Source organism: Lampetra fluviatilis, chromosome 12 (genome assembly GCF_964198595.1).
Source record: "Lampetra fluviatilis chromosome 12, kcLamFluv1.1, whole genome shotgun sequence".
Lineage (NCBI taxonomy): Eukaryota > Metazoa > Chordata > Hyperoartia > Petromyzontiformes > Petromyzontidae > Lampetra > Lampetra fluviatilis.
Genome location: NC_136286.1, coordinates 779,888 through 797,586, shown reverse-complemented (window position 1 = coordinate 797,586; position 17,699 = coordinate 779,888). Strand labels below are relative to the sequence as shown.

At 55.5% G+C, this 17,699-nt stretch overlaps 1 protein-coding gene across 2 annotated transcripts in view; it reads left to right on the top strand.

The window, feature by feature from the left end:
* The window catches only part of FAM53A (family with sequence similarity 53 member A), a 45,816-nt gene that overhangs the window by 1,061 nt on the left and 27,056 nt on the right, over window positions 1-17,699 (top strand). Inside the window, exons 1-4 of one of the 2 annotated variants that reach the window (XM_078861283.1) lie at window positions 3,024-3,116; window positions 12,871-12,934; window positions 13,901-13,961; window positions 15,433-16,589. In XM_078861283.1, coding sequence (XP_078717409.1) covers window positions 12,914-12,934; window positions 13,901-13,961; window positions 15,433-16,589 — 1,239 coding nt within the window. In that variant the 5' untranslated portion in view covers window positions 3,024-3,116; window positions 12,871-12,913. Of the gene's footprint in view, window positions 1-2,989; window positions 3,117-12,870; window positions 12,935-13,900; window positions 13,962-15,432; window positions 16,590-17,699 lie in introns of those variants that run through there. The other variant, XM_078861282.1, reaches the window with a different exon arrangement.

The window sequence follows — 17,699 nt, the reverse complement described above, 5'->3', positions numbered from 1 at the left end:
CTTTCCGCGTGTGTCGGTCGACCCAGTTTACATTGGCCACTTGCTCTCTCCTCATTAATCCCGGGTGCCCTAAGTGGCAGCCCAGACTAAATCTGCGATGCCTGGAGAGTTTGTGTGGAGGCCCAGTCAGTCGGGTCCATCATCATCACCACCCCCATCCCTCGGGAGCGATGGGGGGGTGGGGTGGGGTGGGGGTGCGTGAGCGATGGCCGAGAGAGAGGGGGGTGGTGGGGGGGGTGCAACCGCGCTGATATTTGATACGCCAATTAATTTTCGAGGTTACGTTTGTGTTGGCAAACCTCTAGTATTGCCAGCAAGGTTGGCGAGGTCTGGTTGTGTTATTTCGGGGTTTGGGGCTTTGGTAGCTGGAGGAGGAGGTATGTTGGTAGTGGTTACGCCCCACAATGCATGGCTTCTGCGAGGTGTTTACAGGCAATTAGGCGGGGCTGCAGGCAATTCTCCAGGCAATGTTGCAGCCTTTCAACCATCTGACACGAGCGGGCCGTCGCCTCCTATGCATGTCCGACTTGCTCCCTTTAGTCTTGATTAATGACAATGTTTGAGAGAGAAAAAATAATACATGCAACCAAACGCATCAGTTCTTGGCAGCGTGCACGGCCAAACTATTAATTTCCTGTTTAAAACTAAATATATTTAAAATATTAAAATCGCGCATATGTTTGCTCTTACAGCTGTGGTAACATTTACACGTGTGTCTCTGCTGCTTCCTTGTTTGGTTATAAGCCGATTTTACAGAGCAGCCATGCCCGACCTCCTGCACCTCTTGGGCCGCGAGGGCCATGGACTCGAAAACGAGGCCACATGAGGCCCTTCCTCCCTCGCTGAGCCAGTGTAACCTGATTAATGCTCCACCGTGGGCCCTATCTCCTGCCCGTGCCCCCCCCCCTCGTAATCTCCCCATGGGCCCTGTCATGTCTCATCTCCACATGGGCCCTGTCATGTCTCATCTCCACATGGGCCCTGCTTCCCTGGTAGCCCTTCTGTCCCAGGGCAGTGCTCTTTGTGCCGGCACATGGTGGAGGTGGTGGTAGCTGTGCTCACTGCAGCGGCCACCAAAACCGTCGCCCGGCACCGTCTTAAACAATAATGAGTGCTTGTTCCTCTGACCCACTGCCAGCGCAACACACTTCCCTAACTGCGCCGCGGCGTCAAGTCCTGACACCGCAAACGCTTGCGACACGAGCTGCTGGAGTGTGTGCCGTGCCAGAGACCAGCTTCTGAAAAGCATCACGAGTGTCCCTCACCGTAATCATTACCATCATGGCGGGGGGCGGGGGGGAGGTGGTTTCCATCGCGCTTTTTTCCCGAGAGAAAAATAAAAATTGCTGCGGTGTTGGAAAATGCCTTTGCCCAGTTGTTTAGCCGAGGTCCTAGTGGCAGGCCTCGCTTGGCTGTGGCCTTGGCCTTGTCTGCTGCACGTCCCCTGCCAGGACCGGTTTTATCGGCGAGGGGAGGTCGCTGGGAGGCTTGGGTTGGCTTTCATTCCCTACTGCGGGGCTGTGTAAAGTAGAGGAGTGGCAGTGGTGAGGCTTACAGGCAAAGCGTGCAAATTAGTGTGTGTGTGATTTAACTGGCTTGCGCCAAGCCATTATAGCGACTGGCGTTTAAAAACTGCAGCTTTGGCAAAGCGGTGCAAAACTTGAGCGCAAAATCTTCGCTGGGAAATTTGCCACCCTTCCCACAGGTTTGCAGAGGGTGGGACGCATGTCTTCCACGATCAAGCCCCCATGTTCAGACCTGGGTGGGGACAGCAGCACAGGCCTGACTATTCAACACATTCTCTGCAGCCCCTACGTCTGGGACTCCCCCCAACGCTCCATGCTGTCGAATCCCTGCCCTTCCTCAAGTCCAGGCTCAAGACCTTCCTATTTTCCTGTACCTATCACTGACTTTCTCGATGCAAAAAAAAACTATCGCCACTTTTTCAGCACAGCGTCTTGAGATGCAATTGTATTTAGATGGTCTTAAATAAAAAAAGAAACTATTTAACTTTAATTACCTGAAAATACCGAAAGAATCAAACTTCTCCAAGATTGAGTTTCCCACTGTTGTGCCAGGCCTGACTCTTCACTCGACGATAACTGAGAGGCGGGGGGGGGGAACGGTTTACTCAGAGCTGTCTTGATTCAATCACGCACCGCATGTCACCAATCTCACGCCTGCCGTGTCGGTCTCCTCTCTCTCTCCGCCTGTCCAAGGGGGGCTTCATCGCTCGCTCGCTAGCTTGCTCGCTCGTTCTCTCCCCGCTCACCTATTTGCATCCATCTTAATAGCGTGGCCATTTTGAAGCCAAGTGCTGGGTGTGCACCCCTCAGTAAAAACAAACACAGGCCGCCGCTGCGCCGTGACCCCCCCTCACTCTGATTGCAGTCGCTCGGAACATCTCTCTACTGAGGGGCTTCCGCCTGACATCTAGGAAAGCCTTGTGGTAAACACACTTGGAAGTGAGTGGGGATATTTAAGGGCGCGACAGTGGTGAGATGTTAACTACCTCGCATGGTATACAGCAGGTCGTGGGTACGACCCTGACGCCTGCAGTATATTTGGAGTTTACATGTTTTCACTGTGATCGCGTGGATTTTTTCTTCAGGTCCTGCAGTTTTTCCCTCCACATTTAAAAACATGCATTTAGAGTATTTTTCTGCTTTAAATCTCCACATTATAAGCCACTTCGTTGAGCTGTCATTTGTGGCCAGGTCGCTTCGGAAAAAAGAGCTCTATAGCTCGGTGGTCCTTACCTGGTAAAATAAAAAGAAATCGTTTTTAAGTTTCATCTGAAGTGGAAAGCTACTCGCAGGGCGCGGGAGTGACAATGGGTGCTGGATAACAGGGAGGGAGCGTGCCGCTCTCTTGTTGTGGCGTGGGGCGCTTCGGTCCACGCTTTGCTAGCGAAGTGCCCACGGTGGCACGTGATAGCGCGGCGTGCTGGTAACGACTCGCCACAAACACCTGCTTCCTGAATTTGCAGGTGATTTGACTGCCATTTGCTGCCTGGGCCATTTGTTTTGGATTGCGACGTTGCCATGGTGACGCTCATCACGGAGAAGCTGAAGAGCCAGGCCCTGGAGGACTCTTCCCGCCAGAGCGCAGGCCTGGTACGTGCACGCGTGTTTGTGGGTGTGTGGTACGACTTGGCCTCAAATGAGTACCTGGTGAGATGTGTAAACATTACCATTAGGGAGACCATGGTGGCCAGGCATGGTACTGGCCACCCACCCCCTCGTATTTATTTAGCTGCAGTAAATTTCCACGTGACAAGCCACTAAGTTGAACTATCATTTGTGGCCAGGTCACTTCTGAAAAAGAGCCATGTAAGCTTAGTGGGCCTTACCTCGTAAAATAAAAATAGTTTAGTGCCGTGTCGGCATTCATATATACTCACTAATGGAACTTTGCCCTGTTAAGGCTATACAGAGATCGTTGTTTTTGTACATGTGTGCGTGCGTGGCACATGTGCCTGCATGTGTGTATGGTACGTAGGCTCCACGCATGCACAGCTCATGTGTGTGTGTAGACTCATGTATGTGGTATGTACACGCCATGCACACACAACTAAAGTACGTGTGTGTGCGTTTGTGCTCGCACATAGGTACGTGTGCTACCTGCGTGTGTGAGGGGGGAGGTATCGCAATAATTCTAGCCGTGTTGCGAATCTGGCAACATTGGTCCTATTACCAGTTGAGGATTCGCATCAGTAGCACGTGGCAACCCAACCGTTCCTGGGCCTCGTGTAAGTCAACTAAGCCTTGGATGATGACCCGCTGTGTTGTGCAAGCATCAGCACGGCAGAGACGCGGACAATCTCGCAAGGTGCTCGCTCCACTTGTCTCTTTGTATGTCGTGCCGGTCTCAATAGGTGCTCGCCAACAGTACTTGACACAATAATGCATGTGGCCTAATGGGGGGGATCATTGTGTGTGCGGTTGGTAGACTTTGCACACAAGTGCAAAGGCAATATTTTTAATGCGCTTGTGATGTTTGTGGGTTCAATGTGACTCGACCTTGCCGTGCAGCGCAGCGGGCCCCAGGATATAGGTGGTTATTAACCCACGCCTCGCTCGAGTAAAGTAGAGCAGCAATTTGTTTTGCAAGCATGTTTTGCTGTTCTCAAAACGATAACCAATAGCCCCAGCAAGCAACACTGGGGTGGGGTGGCCGGTCCAGTGGTTAGCGCACACTGCATTATAAACCCCACGACCCTAGGTTCATTCCCTTTCCTTGGCTCACATCAGTGGCGAGTGATGTCTGAACCGGTGCTGGGTCTTCCCTTTGGCAACCGGCACCGACCAGCCGTGGTCAAGTAATGGTCAAACACAAACCCACGTGACTGACACGTCCACCCCGCAGTGGCTTAACAAAGGGCTGTGTGTACGCTCTCGCGAGATGACGCGATGTCGCACGGCCCCAACGATGAAGCGTTGTGGCCGCGGTGGAGCCGCCGGTGCCGTCATTCTGTGAAAGCGTCCACCGCCGATTCGGAATTTTTTAAATGGGAGGGGGGGGTGGTGCCCAGTAACGCGAATGTGCATCGCCTTCACCACTCGCACCTCTGTGCCAATAACCAAACGACTGCTTCCCGCCGAGTTTTTCACAGCCGTTGCCCTAAAGGGGTTGGTGGTGCTCGGCAGCAGCAGCGGCTCGCTCGTTGAGCAGCCATAGACAATAGGGGCCGACACCCCCTCCCCTGCCCCAAAGCCAGCAGCTCTGCTCGGGGCCACCTGCTGTGCTGAGAGCCTTTAGGGCCCCACTGGGTGGGAACAAAAACAATTTTAATCCAATTCGTCTGAAAGAAAACACGCTCGAGTACAGTAAGAGCAGCAATTGTCAGTGCAAGTGTGTTTTGGTGTATTCAGAACGATAATCGAGAAATCCAGCAAACTATCCAAAACAATCCGACAAAGTTACCATTGAGGGGCTTAGGAAGTGGTGGCGGTACCCTGTGAAGAAAGTCTCCAAACTGTGCGGACTCCGTCTGAATGATCCATGAGGGTGAGCTCTGACAAAGGGTGAGCTCTGACAAAGGGTGAGCGCTGGGAAAGGGTGAGCACTGGGAAAGGGTGGAGGGCGATCACGGCCAGCCTGGCGGTCGCGCGGAACCCCAGACCCCACGCCGCTAGAGCCAGCCATGGAAGGTGGATGGGTCAGACCGACAAGTGTGATGACGACGATGCTGCTGCTAATTAGTACTTTGAGTTCGATCGTGCGGGTACAATGTTAATAAACAGCTGTGCATCCCTCCACCACCCGACATGGCCAAACACGTGAGGGGGGGGGGTTGTCGCAGGGAAGGATGCGCGCCCGGTTTGGTTTAAGTTTGTGCTGCGTTAGTCGGGTGGCTCAGGAGATTGTGCACACGTTGCACTGCCCGGTGGTGCCTGGGTGGGTTGCCAGATTTTTTTTGCATAGTTGCTGGACTAAGACCCAAAGGCCAAACATGTCCACGTGGCCAGCGACCAACGGCTCTGTAAAAGTTGTAAAAGACGCACGTTAACATGGTTTATTTAATTGAGCAAGCTTGGCGGGGAAGGGGGTGGGGAAGCTAACCACCACGGGTGCCTTGGTGGATGGCAAACGTCGCAGGGTACCTCGTTAGGTCACGGGGTTAAACTAAAGAACTAAACTATTTTTATTTTAAAAACTTAGATTTTTTTAACCAGGTATGGCCAACTGAGCTATGTAGTTATTTTTTTTCAGAAGCGACTATGGCCACAAATAATAACCCAATGAAGTGGAAATTTATAGAGGGAAAAACTTGGAGAAAAATCCACACGACCATAGGGAGAGAGACATGCAAACTCCAAATATACAGGCATCAGGGTTGGGATCGAACCAACGACCTCCTTTATACCAGGCAAGGTAGATAACATCTCACCCAGGTTACTGAAGAATCTTGACTTAAAGCATTCGTGAATGCAGGAATTCGTATTCTTTCGGTAAAGTCATGTATCTACGTGACTTTACCGAAAGACCCAAAGAATAGGTTCCTGAAGGTCGAGGGCCACGGTGTGGTGGTGCTGAGAACGGGCCACACTGACACACAAACGCGCTGACACACAAACTAACGCACTGCGCCGCTAAGCGGGGCCTGCGACGCTCACGACAGGTGTGCGGCGGGGCAGGTGCAATGCGGGGTCACAGGCAGCGCAGTGCACCGCCCACATCTCCGCAGCCACTCCCCGTGTCTCGGGGGGCGACCGCGGGGCCGTCAACCAGGTCGACGCGACGATTCCCCTGCCTGGTTATGCCACGTGGCGAACTGGCGGCCAGAGAAGCGGAGCGATGACTGCGGTGGCCCACGTCGGGGCTCGCCGCGGGAGGTTCGCGACGCCGGAATGATCGCTCGCTCGCACGGAGCCCGGTGGTGTAGCTATCTAGAGTCTGAGCACGCGGGAGAGGGGGGCGTTGACCTGTGGCGAGGAACGATTGTGTCACTGTTTGTATTGTGTGACTGACAATGCGGTAGGAGGGGGGGGTAATTGTTGGGTGTGTTGTGTGGGGATATTGAACATTCAATATTGATCGGCGTGCTCATTTATGTGTTGTCTGGTTGCTGTGCGTGCCCTCCGCGTGTATGTGTATGTCTCTATCTGTGGGGAGCAGTAGCGTAGTGGTTAGTGCGCTGCGCTACGAACCTGGCAACCCGATTCCCGCTCACTGCCAACACCGGTGACGATTATCTGAACCGGTCCTGGGCCTCCCCTAGGTCGACTCGGCCTCAAACGGGTACCTGGTGAGATGTGTAAACATCGCCACTGGGGAGACAAAGGTGGCTGAGTGTGGTGTTGGCCACCCCACCCCCTTGTGTGCCGTGCCAGCCTTCATAGGTGCTCACTAACAGCACTTGCCCTAACAGCCTGCTAAGGCTATACAGGGGACCTTAGTCTGTATCTGTTCTGCTGTCGACGTCGAGCAACCACACGGCCTTGATTTTAAACATGTGCTTGAGAAGGCAAGGAAGGGTAACCGGTAGGCACAGCCATTTTGTAAACCACTGCTGGATGGAAGGGCGGCTTCCCCCTGCTCTGCAAGTTTTCGGGGTCATTTTAACATGCTTCACCAACAATAGTAGAATTTTGCTTTGTTGATGGCGTATGAATCGCCACATATTGATGCTTTCGTAGGTGATTTTACACTGGCATCATCAGCTTAAGAATCGATATTAATCGGGTACACCTTTAGTCTGCAGTACTCTTAACACAAGGACTCGCATGAATTGTTTTAATCCAGCCGGTGTGGCCTATTGTGCGCGTGTGCGTGCGTGTGCGCATGTATCATTCTGAAGAAGGTCTGTGGCGATTGGGGTATGCGTGTTGCATGTTTGTCGGGTGCAGGGCGTGCAGGATATGCGGCTGTTGTCATTCAGCCCTTCCCGGGAATGCCTATTTCACAAGCGCACAGCCAGACCCTCGCACGCATTCATTCGCAAGTCTCTCGCGGGGCCAAACAAACCTGGAACAGCCATGGAAAGTTCTGTTTTTTTGTTTAACCAGAGGCCCCTTCCCCTCTCTGCTTTGTGCGTTCACATGGCATTCTCTCCGCGCTGTCATTCGGCCATCGGCTTTATTGTAGCTGCGAGTATTGCACAACGGCGTTAATGCTCGATTGCGAATAGTGTAACACCCAAAACGCAATTGGCGGTGGCGGGTAAATGTGTAACGGCGGCCCTCGTGCGCCTTCGCAGTTTAAAGTCTGGGTAAGAAAAAAAGATATTTTGTGAAGGCGGTGGAGTTGAGAGCGGGGAGAGGAATGCGTGTGACTCGAGTTTTCGGGCAAAGTGAAGTAGTCGCCCCGGAGGCACTTTCTGATATTCAAGTGCGAGGCTCCGTGATGATGCAGGCCGCCTCGCTAAGCAACTGCAGGCCTGCCCTTTAGGACACAAAGGAAATGTAAATACCGGGAGAAGCACTTGAGAACACACGCACCACGCCGCCCCGTGGGGTGGGAGGGAGTGGGGCGGGTGGGCGCTCGGTGGAGCCACAGGGCCCATGAGAGCCGTGCTGTGGGCCCTCTACACTCCACAAACGGTGAGATGGCCGCACGCTATGCCATGGACTCGGGGCCAGAAAACGCAGGCCTTAGCCCAAACCAACTAGCCAATACCAACACTAGTGCTAGCCCTAACGAACTAGCCAACCAAAGACTTGCACAAGCTGTAATCAGCGAGCCAAGCAAACCCCAGCCCTAACCCTAGTCATACGAGCCACACAAACTATAGCCCTATCAGCACTGCTAACCAAACACTAGCCCTGAGCCCAAACCAACTAGCTGAGAGGGACACTAGCCTTTAACTATCAGCATCTGCCAACTAAGCACAAACTCGAACCAGGTGGCCAAGCAGCCACTAGGACTAGCCCTGACAGTGACTCCACGTGTTCACAAAGGCCCTTTTTCACTTGCTGCTTGTGTTTGTGTTAATGACAATGATGTTCGCTTTGCCTTTGCCCTGTTTCCTGAGCCCCCCAGTACCCCTCACTGCCCCCCCAAGCCTCCCACTCACACTGGGAACCTCCAGGGTGGTTATGTTAATTGAGAGCTATTTAATCTGTCCCACGTGTCTTATAGAGAGAGAGCGTGGAGTGGATGGGACTTGGCTCCCTCATCGTTGTGCGGGTCTCGTGAGTGGTAGTAGTTTGTCCTGGTGCTATTTCACGATCGTTTTAAACTAAAAATCTAACTTTTTATTTCACCAGGTAAGGCCAACTGAGCTGTATAGTTCTCTTTCAGAAGTAACCAGGTCACAAATAATAGCTCAACGAAGGGGTTTATGTGGAAATTGATAGCAGCCAAATACTCTAAACGCATGATTCTGAACGTGGAGGGAAACACCGGAGGACCCAGAGAAAAATCCACACGACCACGGGGAGAGATATACAGGCGTCAGGGTCTGGATCGAGCCCACGTCCTCCTGCGTACCAGGCGAGGGAGTTAACATCTCGCCACCGCGGCGCCCCTTCGGGCTGCAGGGGCGCCTGCAGGGCCCTGCAGTAACAGGTGACCGCTCACAATGGGCGCTCGCCCCCCCTCCCCTGTGCCGCCGCTTAGCAGGTGCCACGCCGGCTCGTGCCGCCCCTGGCCAGGTGTGGCTCGTTGAGCGTGTTTGCGGTGGCGCTGGCCTTTGTCCTGCGTCGGCTCCAGCCGCCCTTCGCCGCGTCGCATCGCCCCAATAACGATCGGTCTGCTCATCATTGATCGCAGTTTCTCGCGAGTAATTGGTATTGCTCGCATATGGTCAGAGTGCTCGCTAATTATCTGAGTGCTCGGTAGCAGTTGCCGTGCTTACGAACAATCTGAGTGTCAGCTGACACTCGGAGCGCTTGCTGAAGATTGGATCAGTAAAGTGCGCGATTCAAAGAATTTTCGTGATTCTTGGCACAGTTTGATTTTTTTATTTAGCCAGCACTGCCTGCACATTGACTCAAGATCAACAGCCACCCATGCACCAGTCGGCCAACAAAAATTTTTTCGAATTTTTTGTATGACTGGCAAATGGGGGGCCTCTGGTGGCTGCAAACAACTGGTATGTCAACGCACATGATGCAGTGTGCATGTCGTGAGCCAAAGCATTTATTTTAATCGATGCATCGTTGCGCAGCGATTAAAAACCCATGAGTCAGACTTTGTGTGGCTGTGTTGCAGCCAAAAAATCGGCAAAGGAGGACATTGACTGCATTAATTAAACGTTATTGAAACCGTTTTTCTTTTCCCCCGCGGGACCAGGCTTCCCAGTAAATGAGAAGTAATGAACAGGCGGTCTTCCAGTGCGGAGAACTGTGGAGGAGAAACCCCGGTGTGGTGCTCCCACCGATGATGAGGACGGCTAATTTAGCCGGGAACGATGTCTGCCATCATCATCGCGTCTGTGTGAAGGGGATGGGTGGCTGCGCAATAAGCGCCGCATCCCCCCCCCCTCCTTCCTCCTCCACGGTCCAACCGCGAGCAATTGCCTCGTTCACCCGGGGAGGTTCGCGAGCCGACCTTGCGCAATGGAGCAAGTGCTCGTGCTTCTGGTTGGTGGTTGTGACCGCTTTCCAACTTGGGTTGAAAGTGTTTGCATTAATTCCGTTCCAACTGTAAATGGGGGGAGCCTTGGGTAATTCTCGTAACGGTTAGGCAATGGAAAGTTCGTATAAAGTCCCGTTGCTATCAACGTTTTTTCCTCCCCAAAACTTGACAACAAAAAAAACCCAGCGCTAAACATATTCGTCTTGCCGGCCGAGGTGGTGATGTCACACAATGTGCACTCTTCTGTGGGAGGTGTGTGCTGCGACGGGACGTGGATTCAAATCCAGCATTTTGGCGGTACTGGCTCAGTCTCCCGACATGGCCATAATGAACCATCTGAGCCACCCGTCCTCTTCGCGCAAACACTGCGCTCTTCATTGCAAGGCCCGCGGGCCACTGGCGGTCCTTGGTGGCCTTTATTGCGGCCCCTTGACATGCGACCCCCAAAATACACAAATGCGAAAACACCCCCATCATCATCTTGCTGTTAATCCCCCCTCCCTCTGAAAAATAGCGAAGAACGTTGCCCCAACGTGAGCGTGCAACCGAAACACGTGGCGCTCGGCGGTGGTGCCGACTCGTGCCTCACTGGCCCGGGCTGCCCCTGGCTCCCACGGCTGATGGTTGCGTGTACGTAAACTTTGAGCGGAGCTGGCGACGAATGGGAGTCGGCGTTTCCCAAGGCCCGACTGGAGCGACAACGGCGTGGGAGCCAAGAAGGAAACACATTATTTCCTGCACTGGTAGAGGCCACGCAGGCTGTGGGCCCGTGCCAGCGATCGTGCCAATTGAATCGTGGAGGAGGAGCTGTTTGACAATGCTGGCTGTCGAGCCTGGGCCTCTGGAGGCCTTGCGAGTCTCTCTCTCTCCTTCCCAGGCACGTTATCGGACTGCAGGAGCATTTGTGGAAAGTCCCGTGTTTCCGTAAGGACTCTTGTTTTTCTTAATTTTTTTTACTTTCATTGGGGAAGTGTCGTCCCTCGTGGACTCGGTGTTGTTTATCCCCCTCGTGGTTAGGGAGGCAGGTAGGGGCTTGTGCACTGTGGAGACGACTGCGTTCACTGACTCATGCAAACCCCCCGGAAGTCCAGACACCGCTGAGACGAGAGCCGCGTGCCGAAATGCTAGCGCTCCGCCTTGCACCCGAGTGGAGCTTTAGCAGAAAAAACCCTAAGACACCTGCACAGGAGAGGTCATGCGACCCCCGTGCGACGTGCACGCCGCCAATTGAATGGGCGGCAGCTTGGTGGGACGTGCCTGCTGCGACGGGACGAGAAACCGCTCGTGCGACACGGGGAAGATCCAACACCGCACGTATCCGTCGCCAGAGTTTCTTTGTGCCACGTGCCGGCGCTCCTCAGTGTGCACGTGTGCGCTCCCTCCGCCGGGCGACCGTGCTATCAGTGACGTGCGGCGGTGTCCCCCGTCGCGGTACGGCGTGCATCGCGCTCGGTGGCCACGCTCGGCCCTGCAGGGTAGCGCCGCCCACGGAGGTGGGGGGCTGACGGAGGGGGGGGGGGGCGAGGTGGCTCGTCCTCCTGCGCCGGCGCTAATGAGCCCGCCCGCCTGGTTTTCCCGTGGTGTGCGGAGCTCGCGCCCGTCCTCGGGAGCGCTGGGAGTCTCGGCTTTCATGCGGCATCTTTGGTTCCAGCTCGTGACCCCGGGGCACGCAGTTGTGGCCCGCGGAGGCGAGCGGGAAGAGACGGTGGCGCTCGCTCGTGCGCCCAGTGCTGTTTGTGTCCACGGATCCTCCGCCCGCCGGCGCTGTTATTGTATAACAAGCTCGCCGAGAAGCAGTGACGGTGAACGTAGTAGACACTCGCGCAAAGCTCGCCACAAACATTGGGTTGGGCGCCTTGGGACTAGTGCCGTTGGTGGGCAGCTATCAAGACCGGCATGAAAACAACAACATCGTGTGGCCGGCATAAAACCCAGCCACCTTTGTCTCCCCGGTGTTGATGTTTACACGCTGCGCCATTTCAGCCTCATTTAAGTATGAAATGACGTAGAGGAGGACCACTGAGCTACGACTTGTTACAGATATTATCTGTGGTAATGAATCGAACCCATGTTGCTGGAATCTAAGCTGTGTGTGCGAGTCATTGTGCCACCACTCCACACGGAGATCCTCACCTGCACGCACACTCGCAGACGCGCGCACACTCGCAGACGCGCGCACACACACACACATAGGTGTACTGCATAACCAGGTAGGGTGAAGTGCTGTTTGTAACTGTTAAGGGCCGCTTGACACAAGCGAGAGTGGTGTGGGCTGCTCCCACACCCGGCTGCCATGCACACGCACACACACGCACACACACGCACACACAGTCCAAACTGGTCCTGTGCAGTTAAAATCCTATCGAGGGCAGTGGTTATGTGCAACTGCGTTGCAGGAACTTCGTATATAAACAATATATGCCACATTTAACGTATCTCGTAAAAATGTACAGCGTGCATATCTAATCGAGCACCTGATCTTGCGGAGTGTAAAAATGTCATGTAAGGCATTAGCAATGCTCCCTCTTGTTCAGGAAGGCGGATGTTGGAATGGCGTTATCAGCTTTCTTCGACCCTAATTTGTGAAGCCCTGCACAGTCTTTTGCTTACTTTTGCACTAAATCCCTTTATTGTGTAACAATCGTGCTCTTTTAGGATTGTTTTATTTATGTTGGGCCTGCGGAAAGTGGTGCCCCGTTGCTGTCCCGTGCACGCAGGGGGAAGTTCTGGTGGCTGCGAGGGGCACCGCCTGTTTTTATGTTTTAATTTTAAAAATGTTTCTCTCTCTCCCGTTCTCCCTTCCTCCCTCCTCCCATGCGGCGTCTTCTCCCTCCCCGCGCGCCTCAGTATCCCGCACAGAAGTTGACCCGGGGCCCCGGGTGGTTCCTGTATGACTTTGCTGGAAAAAACAGTGAGTAGACTTGTAACTCGCGGCACGTTCCTTTCTCCGCTGCTCCGGTTCACGCACGCACACGCTCGTACAAAGACAAATTTCCCCCGTATAGTCTGAACAGACTTTCGGGGCAAGTGCTGTTAGTGAGCACCTATGAAGGCCGGCACGGCACACGAGGGAGTGGGTGGCCAGCACCACGCCCGGTCTCCTTTGTCTCCCCATTGGCGATGTTTACACATCTCACCAGGTACCCATTTGAGGCTGAGTCGATCTAGGGGAGACCCAGGACCGATTTAGATAATCGTCGCTGGTGTTGGCCACGCACGTGTCCGCACCCGAAACCTCAACCCGCATCATCGTCGTCGTCGTCGTTGTGTGCATCGCTCCCTGCCGGCGAGAGGGCCCAGGCCTTTTCTCCTCCTCTCCCGGCCGTGCTCCGACCCAGATCGGCCCGGGCCGCAGTCCCGCACCCTTGGGGTGCCAATGGGTGGCGGCTGCTCACCAGGCTCCCCCCGCAAAGAGGCGCGGGGAGGCATGGGCCCGCGCGGGCGTTTGTTTGTTTTTGTTGGCAGTGTGGGTAACGCCTCGCAGAAAAATGTAATCTACGGGCGCTGCTTTGCATTGCTGGCGCCCCAGCGCCTGTTATCAGGGCTTCTCCCACTTGTTTCTTGCGCTGTCGCTGAGATGTAGCGAAGGGGCTGCCCCCACGGCTTGGCCGGTGTGGCTAAAGCGACAACGTTCACGTTAACTTGAAAAGGACAGTTTACCCCGGTGAACTTTCGGCTTAATAAAAATAGCCCAACTAGGGTTGCAACCCGGCGCTTTGACATAACAGCAATTGCGTAACGAATAATGAATTAGATGAACCGTAAAAGGGCCGGGCGCTGTGCTCTCGCCAGCAGCACCGCTCCCTGCGTTGGCAGTGAGCACCGCGACGACACCGAGAGTCGTTTTTATTTTGGTGCGGGTGTCTCGTACCACTAGACCTGGCGTGGCGACGGTGCCGCCGGTGAAAGGGAAGCAACCGAGCGGAGTGTGGGAGAAGGTGGGTGGCGGGGGTTGGGGTTGTTTCTACCAGCACGGAAAGCTACGCGGGCATTTCACCTGCTGCGGGCTGCGCCCCTTGCTGTGCACGGTCGCTCCCCTCTGTGGGCGTGGGCTCCGAGCCAGCGAGTTGCACCCCTCCTATTGAACGCTCAGCTGGAGCCGAGCGATACGCACACTGCACGTGTGCTGGTGCCTCACTCACGCTTCACCCACGCTGCACCCACGCTGCACATGTGCAGCAGACGAGAAGCGGCTCACGTTTTTAAGATGGCGTGGTAAACCATGTGACCGACATGAGCGTCGCACGCGGACCTGTCTGCTGCTTAACCTCCAAACGAGTGTGTCGGCGTGTTTGCCATGTCGTGCAAATTTAGCACCCCTGGACGCCCCCCCGAATGAGATGTTCGCAATGGAATTGCAGTGCGAAATGTGCGTAGTTAGTCAAGTAAATAATTGGCTTTGTCCGCGGGACGTGGAGCTTCCTGTGTGTACAGCCCCAGACCGCGGAGCTCGCTTTCTCAAGCCCACCGGGGACTCGGAGCCCATCGTTGTTTCCTTTATCAGTGTTGGCATTTGTTGTCGCAATCAGAATGATGTAGTTTTATAGACGTTTTCCATTATTTTAATGTTTAATTGCCATATTTGGAGCTATAAGAAGTTGAAATCTTTTGCTTGTGTTGCAATCGAAACGTCGTGATAAAATTTATTTTTATCTTTATTTATTTTCTTTACCTACGTGACTTTACCGAAAGAACCAAGAGTATACTGCAGTACAGTAACTGGGCCATTGTCAGTCCACTGCTGGATGAAGGCTTTCACGTTCCCGTGTCAGTTATGGGTGGTTGACTGTCCATACTTTACCACCAGTGCCAGTTGGTGAACCGGTAGTTGGTCTGGACTGTTTCAGATATCGCTCTTCACCGCTGTTATTAACCATGGCTGGGAATTGAACTCGGGTCGTCGGGTTCAGAGTACAACTCACTCTGCTCGGCGTCGCCACCCCTCCTGCTCGACACAGCCAGCCGGGTTTAATTTTCAATGCCATCCAACCGAGCTTTCAAACATTTGTGTGTTTAGTTTAATGACCATTCTAGTCGAGTAGGGGAGTGTGGGGGATTCTTTGATGCTCGTGAAGATGATCCCCTGTGAACCAAAGTTGGGTTACCATTCGCGATTTGTAACTAAAACTAAAAACACTAAACTCTATTTATGTTACAAGGTGTAAGGCCCACGGTGTTTTTCCGGATTGCAAACCATCCGAAAGCTCGGAATGCAAACCAGAGAAAAAATAACTTGCACGCGGATATGGTTTCCCCTCGTGGCTGGCCGCTGTCTTCCATTCCGATAACGCGGTACTCGGAGGACAAAAACGCGCGTTGGAAAGCGTTCGGCAATCGACGAGCGCGCGACATCGTCGCCGTAACCAATGCACGCGCGCGTGTGTGTGCGCGCGCGCGTCTCCCCCGCAGAAGGGAAGACCTCTATATGGAACATGTTCTCTCAGACGTGCCCCATCAAGATCCGGCCCAAGCCCAGCGTGGCCATGACAGCGGCGCCCAGCACCGGCCCGGGCTCGGCGGCCAACGGGGGCGGCCGCCACACGTCTCCCCGGCACGGCGCCAACGCCGGCGCGGGACTCAACGGCGCCGCCGCGACCTCCTCCTCCTCCGCCGTTGTCACGGGTCTAATCCGAGAGCTCAACATCAACGAGACGCTGGTGGGGGGCGGCGGCGGCAGCCCGCTGACGCCGCCCAGCAAGCGCCACTGCCGCTCCCTGTCGGTGCCTGAGGAGCTGTCGCGCTGCCGCTCGCCCTGGAAGCCCGGCTCCAAGATCTGGACGCCGGTCACCAAGCGACGGTGCCACAGCGGGGGCAGTGCCACCCTGCAGCGCTGCAACAGCCAGGGCAGCGCCGCCGCCAGCATGGTGCAGAGGCCCTTCCTGGGCTGCGGCGCCAGCTCGGCCTACTTCAAGCCGACGGTGACGTACGCGGGCTCCGGATGCTGCCTGGCGAAGGCGTCTAACAGCCGGGCCACCGCGGTCTCGCAGGCGTCCGGCGCCGGCGGCGTTGGCTGCGGGGCGCTGTTTCAAGGTTGGGGCAGCGTCGGCGGCGTCGGCGGCTTCCCCTGCTTCCCGGCACCGGTGACCCCTCCGGAGTCGCCCGTGCCGCGGCCCGCGTCGGCCAGCGCCGGCTGGGGCCTGAGCGGCCACATGGATGAGCGCAGCTGCACCCCGTGGGGCCAGTGTCTCTGGGCGCCGGCGTCCGCCCCGCTCGGCTCCAGCTCCGCTGCCGAATCGCAGGCGGCGGCGGTGGCGGCAGAGGCCGGTCCCGGCGCCGGTCCCCCGTTCCACCTGCTGGAGGCGCGGCGCCGACTATCTCTCTCGCAGGAGCGCATCACGGAGTCGGGCCGGGCGCTGCTTTGGGGTCACGCCGGCGGCACACCGGAGACCGTCAGGCGGGCAGCGCCGGCGCACGTGACCACCGCCGGCGCCGGGCACAACAGGCTTCCCCGGTGCCGCTCACAGCCGTGCGTCTCCAACGAGCGCAAGTCGGGGCTCAAGCGGCGGCGAGACGACGACGTGCGGTGGATCCGACCCTCGCTGGACTTCCTCAAGATGACGTCGCAGGTAACGAGCGCCGGAGGATTCGGGATCGGACGAGGATGAGCCGAACAGTTGCAATCGATTCTCGCGGGCGCGAAACTCGCGTCGAAACTTGCGCCTGCGAGGAGCGATCGTTTTACCTGCGAGGGGACGGCGAGAATGAGAGACGGTCCAGGGAAAAGCGGCTACAAAGGAAACGCACAACGCAGAATACACGTGAACAATGGTTGGCCTCCGCGTCTCGCTCTCACCGTCCCCATTGTTCAGCCTCGCGTGCGCTCTCCCTGTTTACGCTTGCATTGACACTCAAAGTGGAAAATAGGGTCAGCCCTTTGGCGATCGCCTCCTGATTGACCGTTGGCATGGACCGTAATTGATTGTGACACTCACAATTCGATGCATTTATCTTGAGCGCACAAATCAATATTAATCTACGAGTCGTTACACTAACGACCACCCCCTGCACTGCCCGGGTCCCGGCCTCCTCTCCCTGCGACGAGCGGCTACCTGCCGAAGGGCCGCGCCCTCACCTTGTCCCTTTGCTTTGACCCCGTGGCACCTGGCGCGCGAGTGCTTAGCGTGCGTGCTCCTGCAGCCCAGGTGTCCGCCGCTGCGGGGGCGTGAAGTTTGTACCCTGGGTGGGTGCTGTGCGCCGCCCGCTCTGTTTGCTTACCGCGGGGGTTGATTGATGGAGCCCGGCCCCGTGAGGTCGCTGCTCAAACACACACGGGGGGGGGGGTGGTCGCCGCAGCTGTCGCCCCGGGCGTGACGCCGCTGCCGGAGTGTGGTGGTGCGGTAGTGTGGTGGTGGTGCCGTGATACGGGTTTGTTGTGGGGTGCTCGTGTGGAGTGATGGTGCGGTGCTGCTGCGGCGATGTGGTGGTGTGTTGAGGTGGCGCGGTGGTACCGTATTGTTGTGGTATGGTGGTGGGAGTGCAATGGTAAGAGTGTGGTGGTGGTGCAGTGTGCTAGCATGGTGGTTTTGGGAAATTCGCCCTTCATAGCACGCGCATTAGAGACGAGTTGGTTTTAGTGACCTCATTGCAACAGGGCTCACTCTGGCCTCTCTATTCAGGCGCTATGAAGAAGGGTCATTGCCAGAAACGTCACCGATTATATTGTTTTCTTTTTTAAG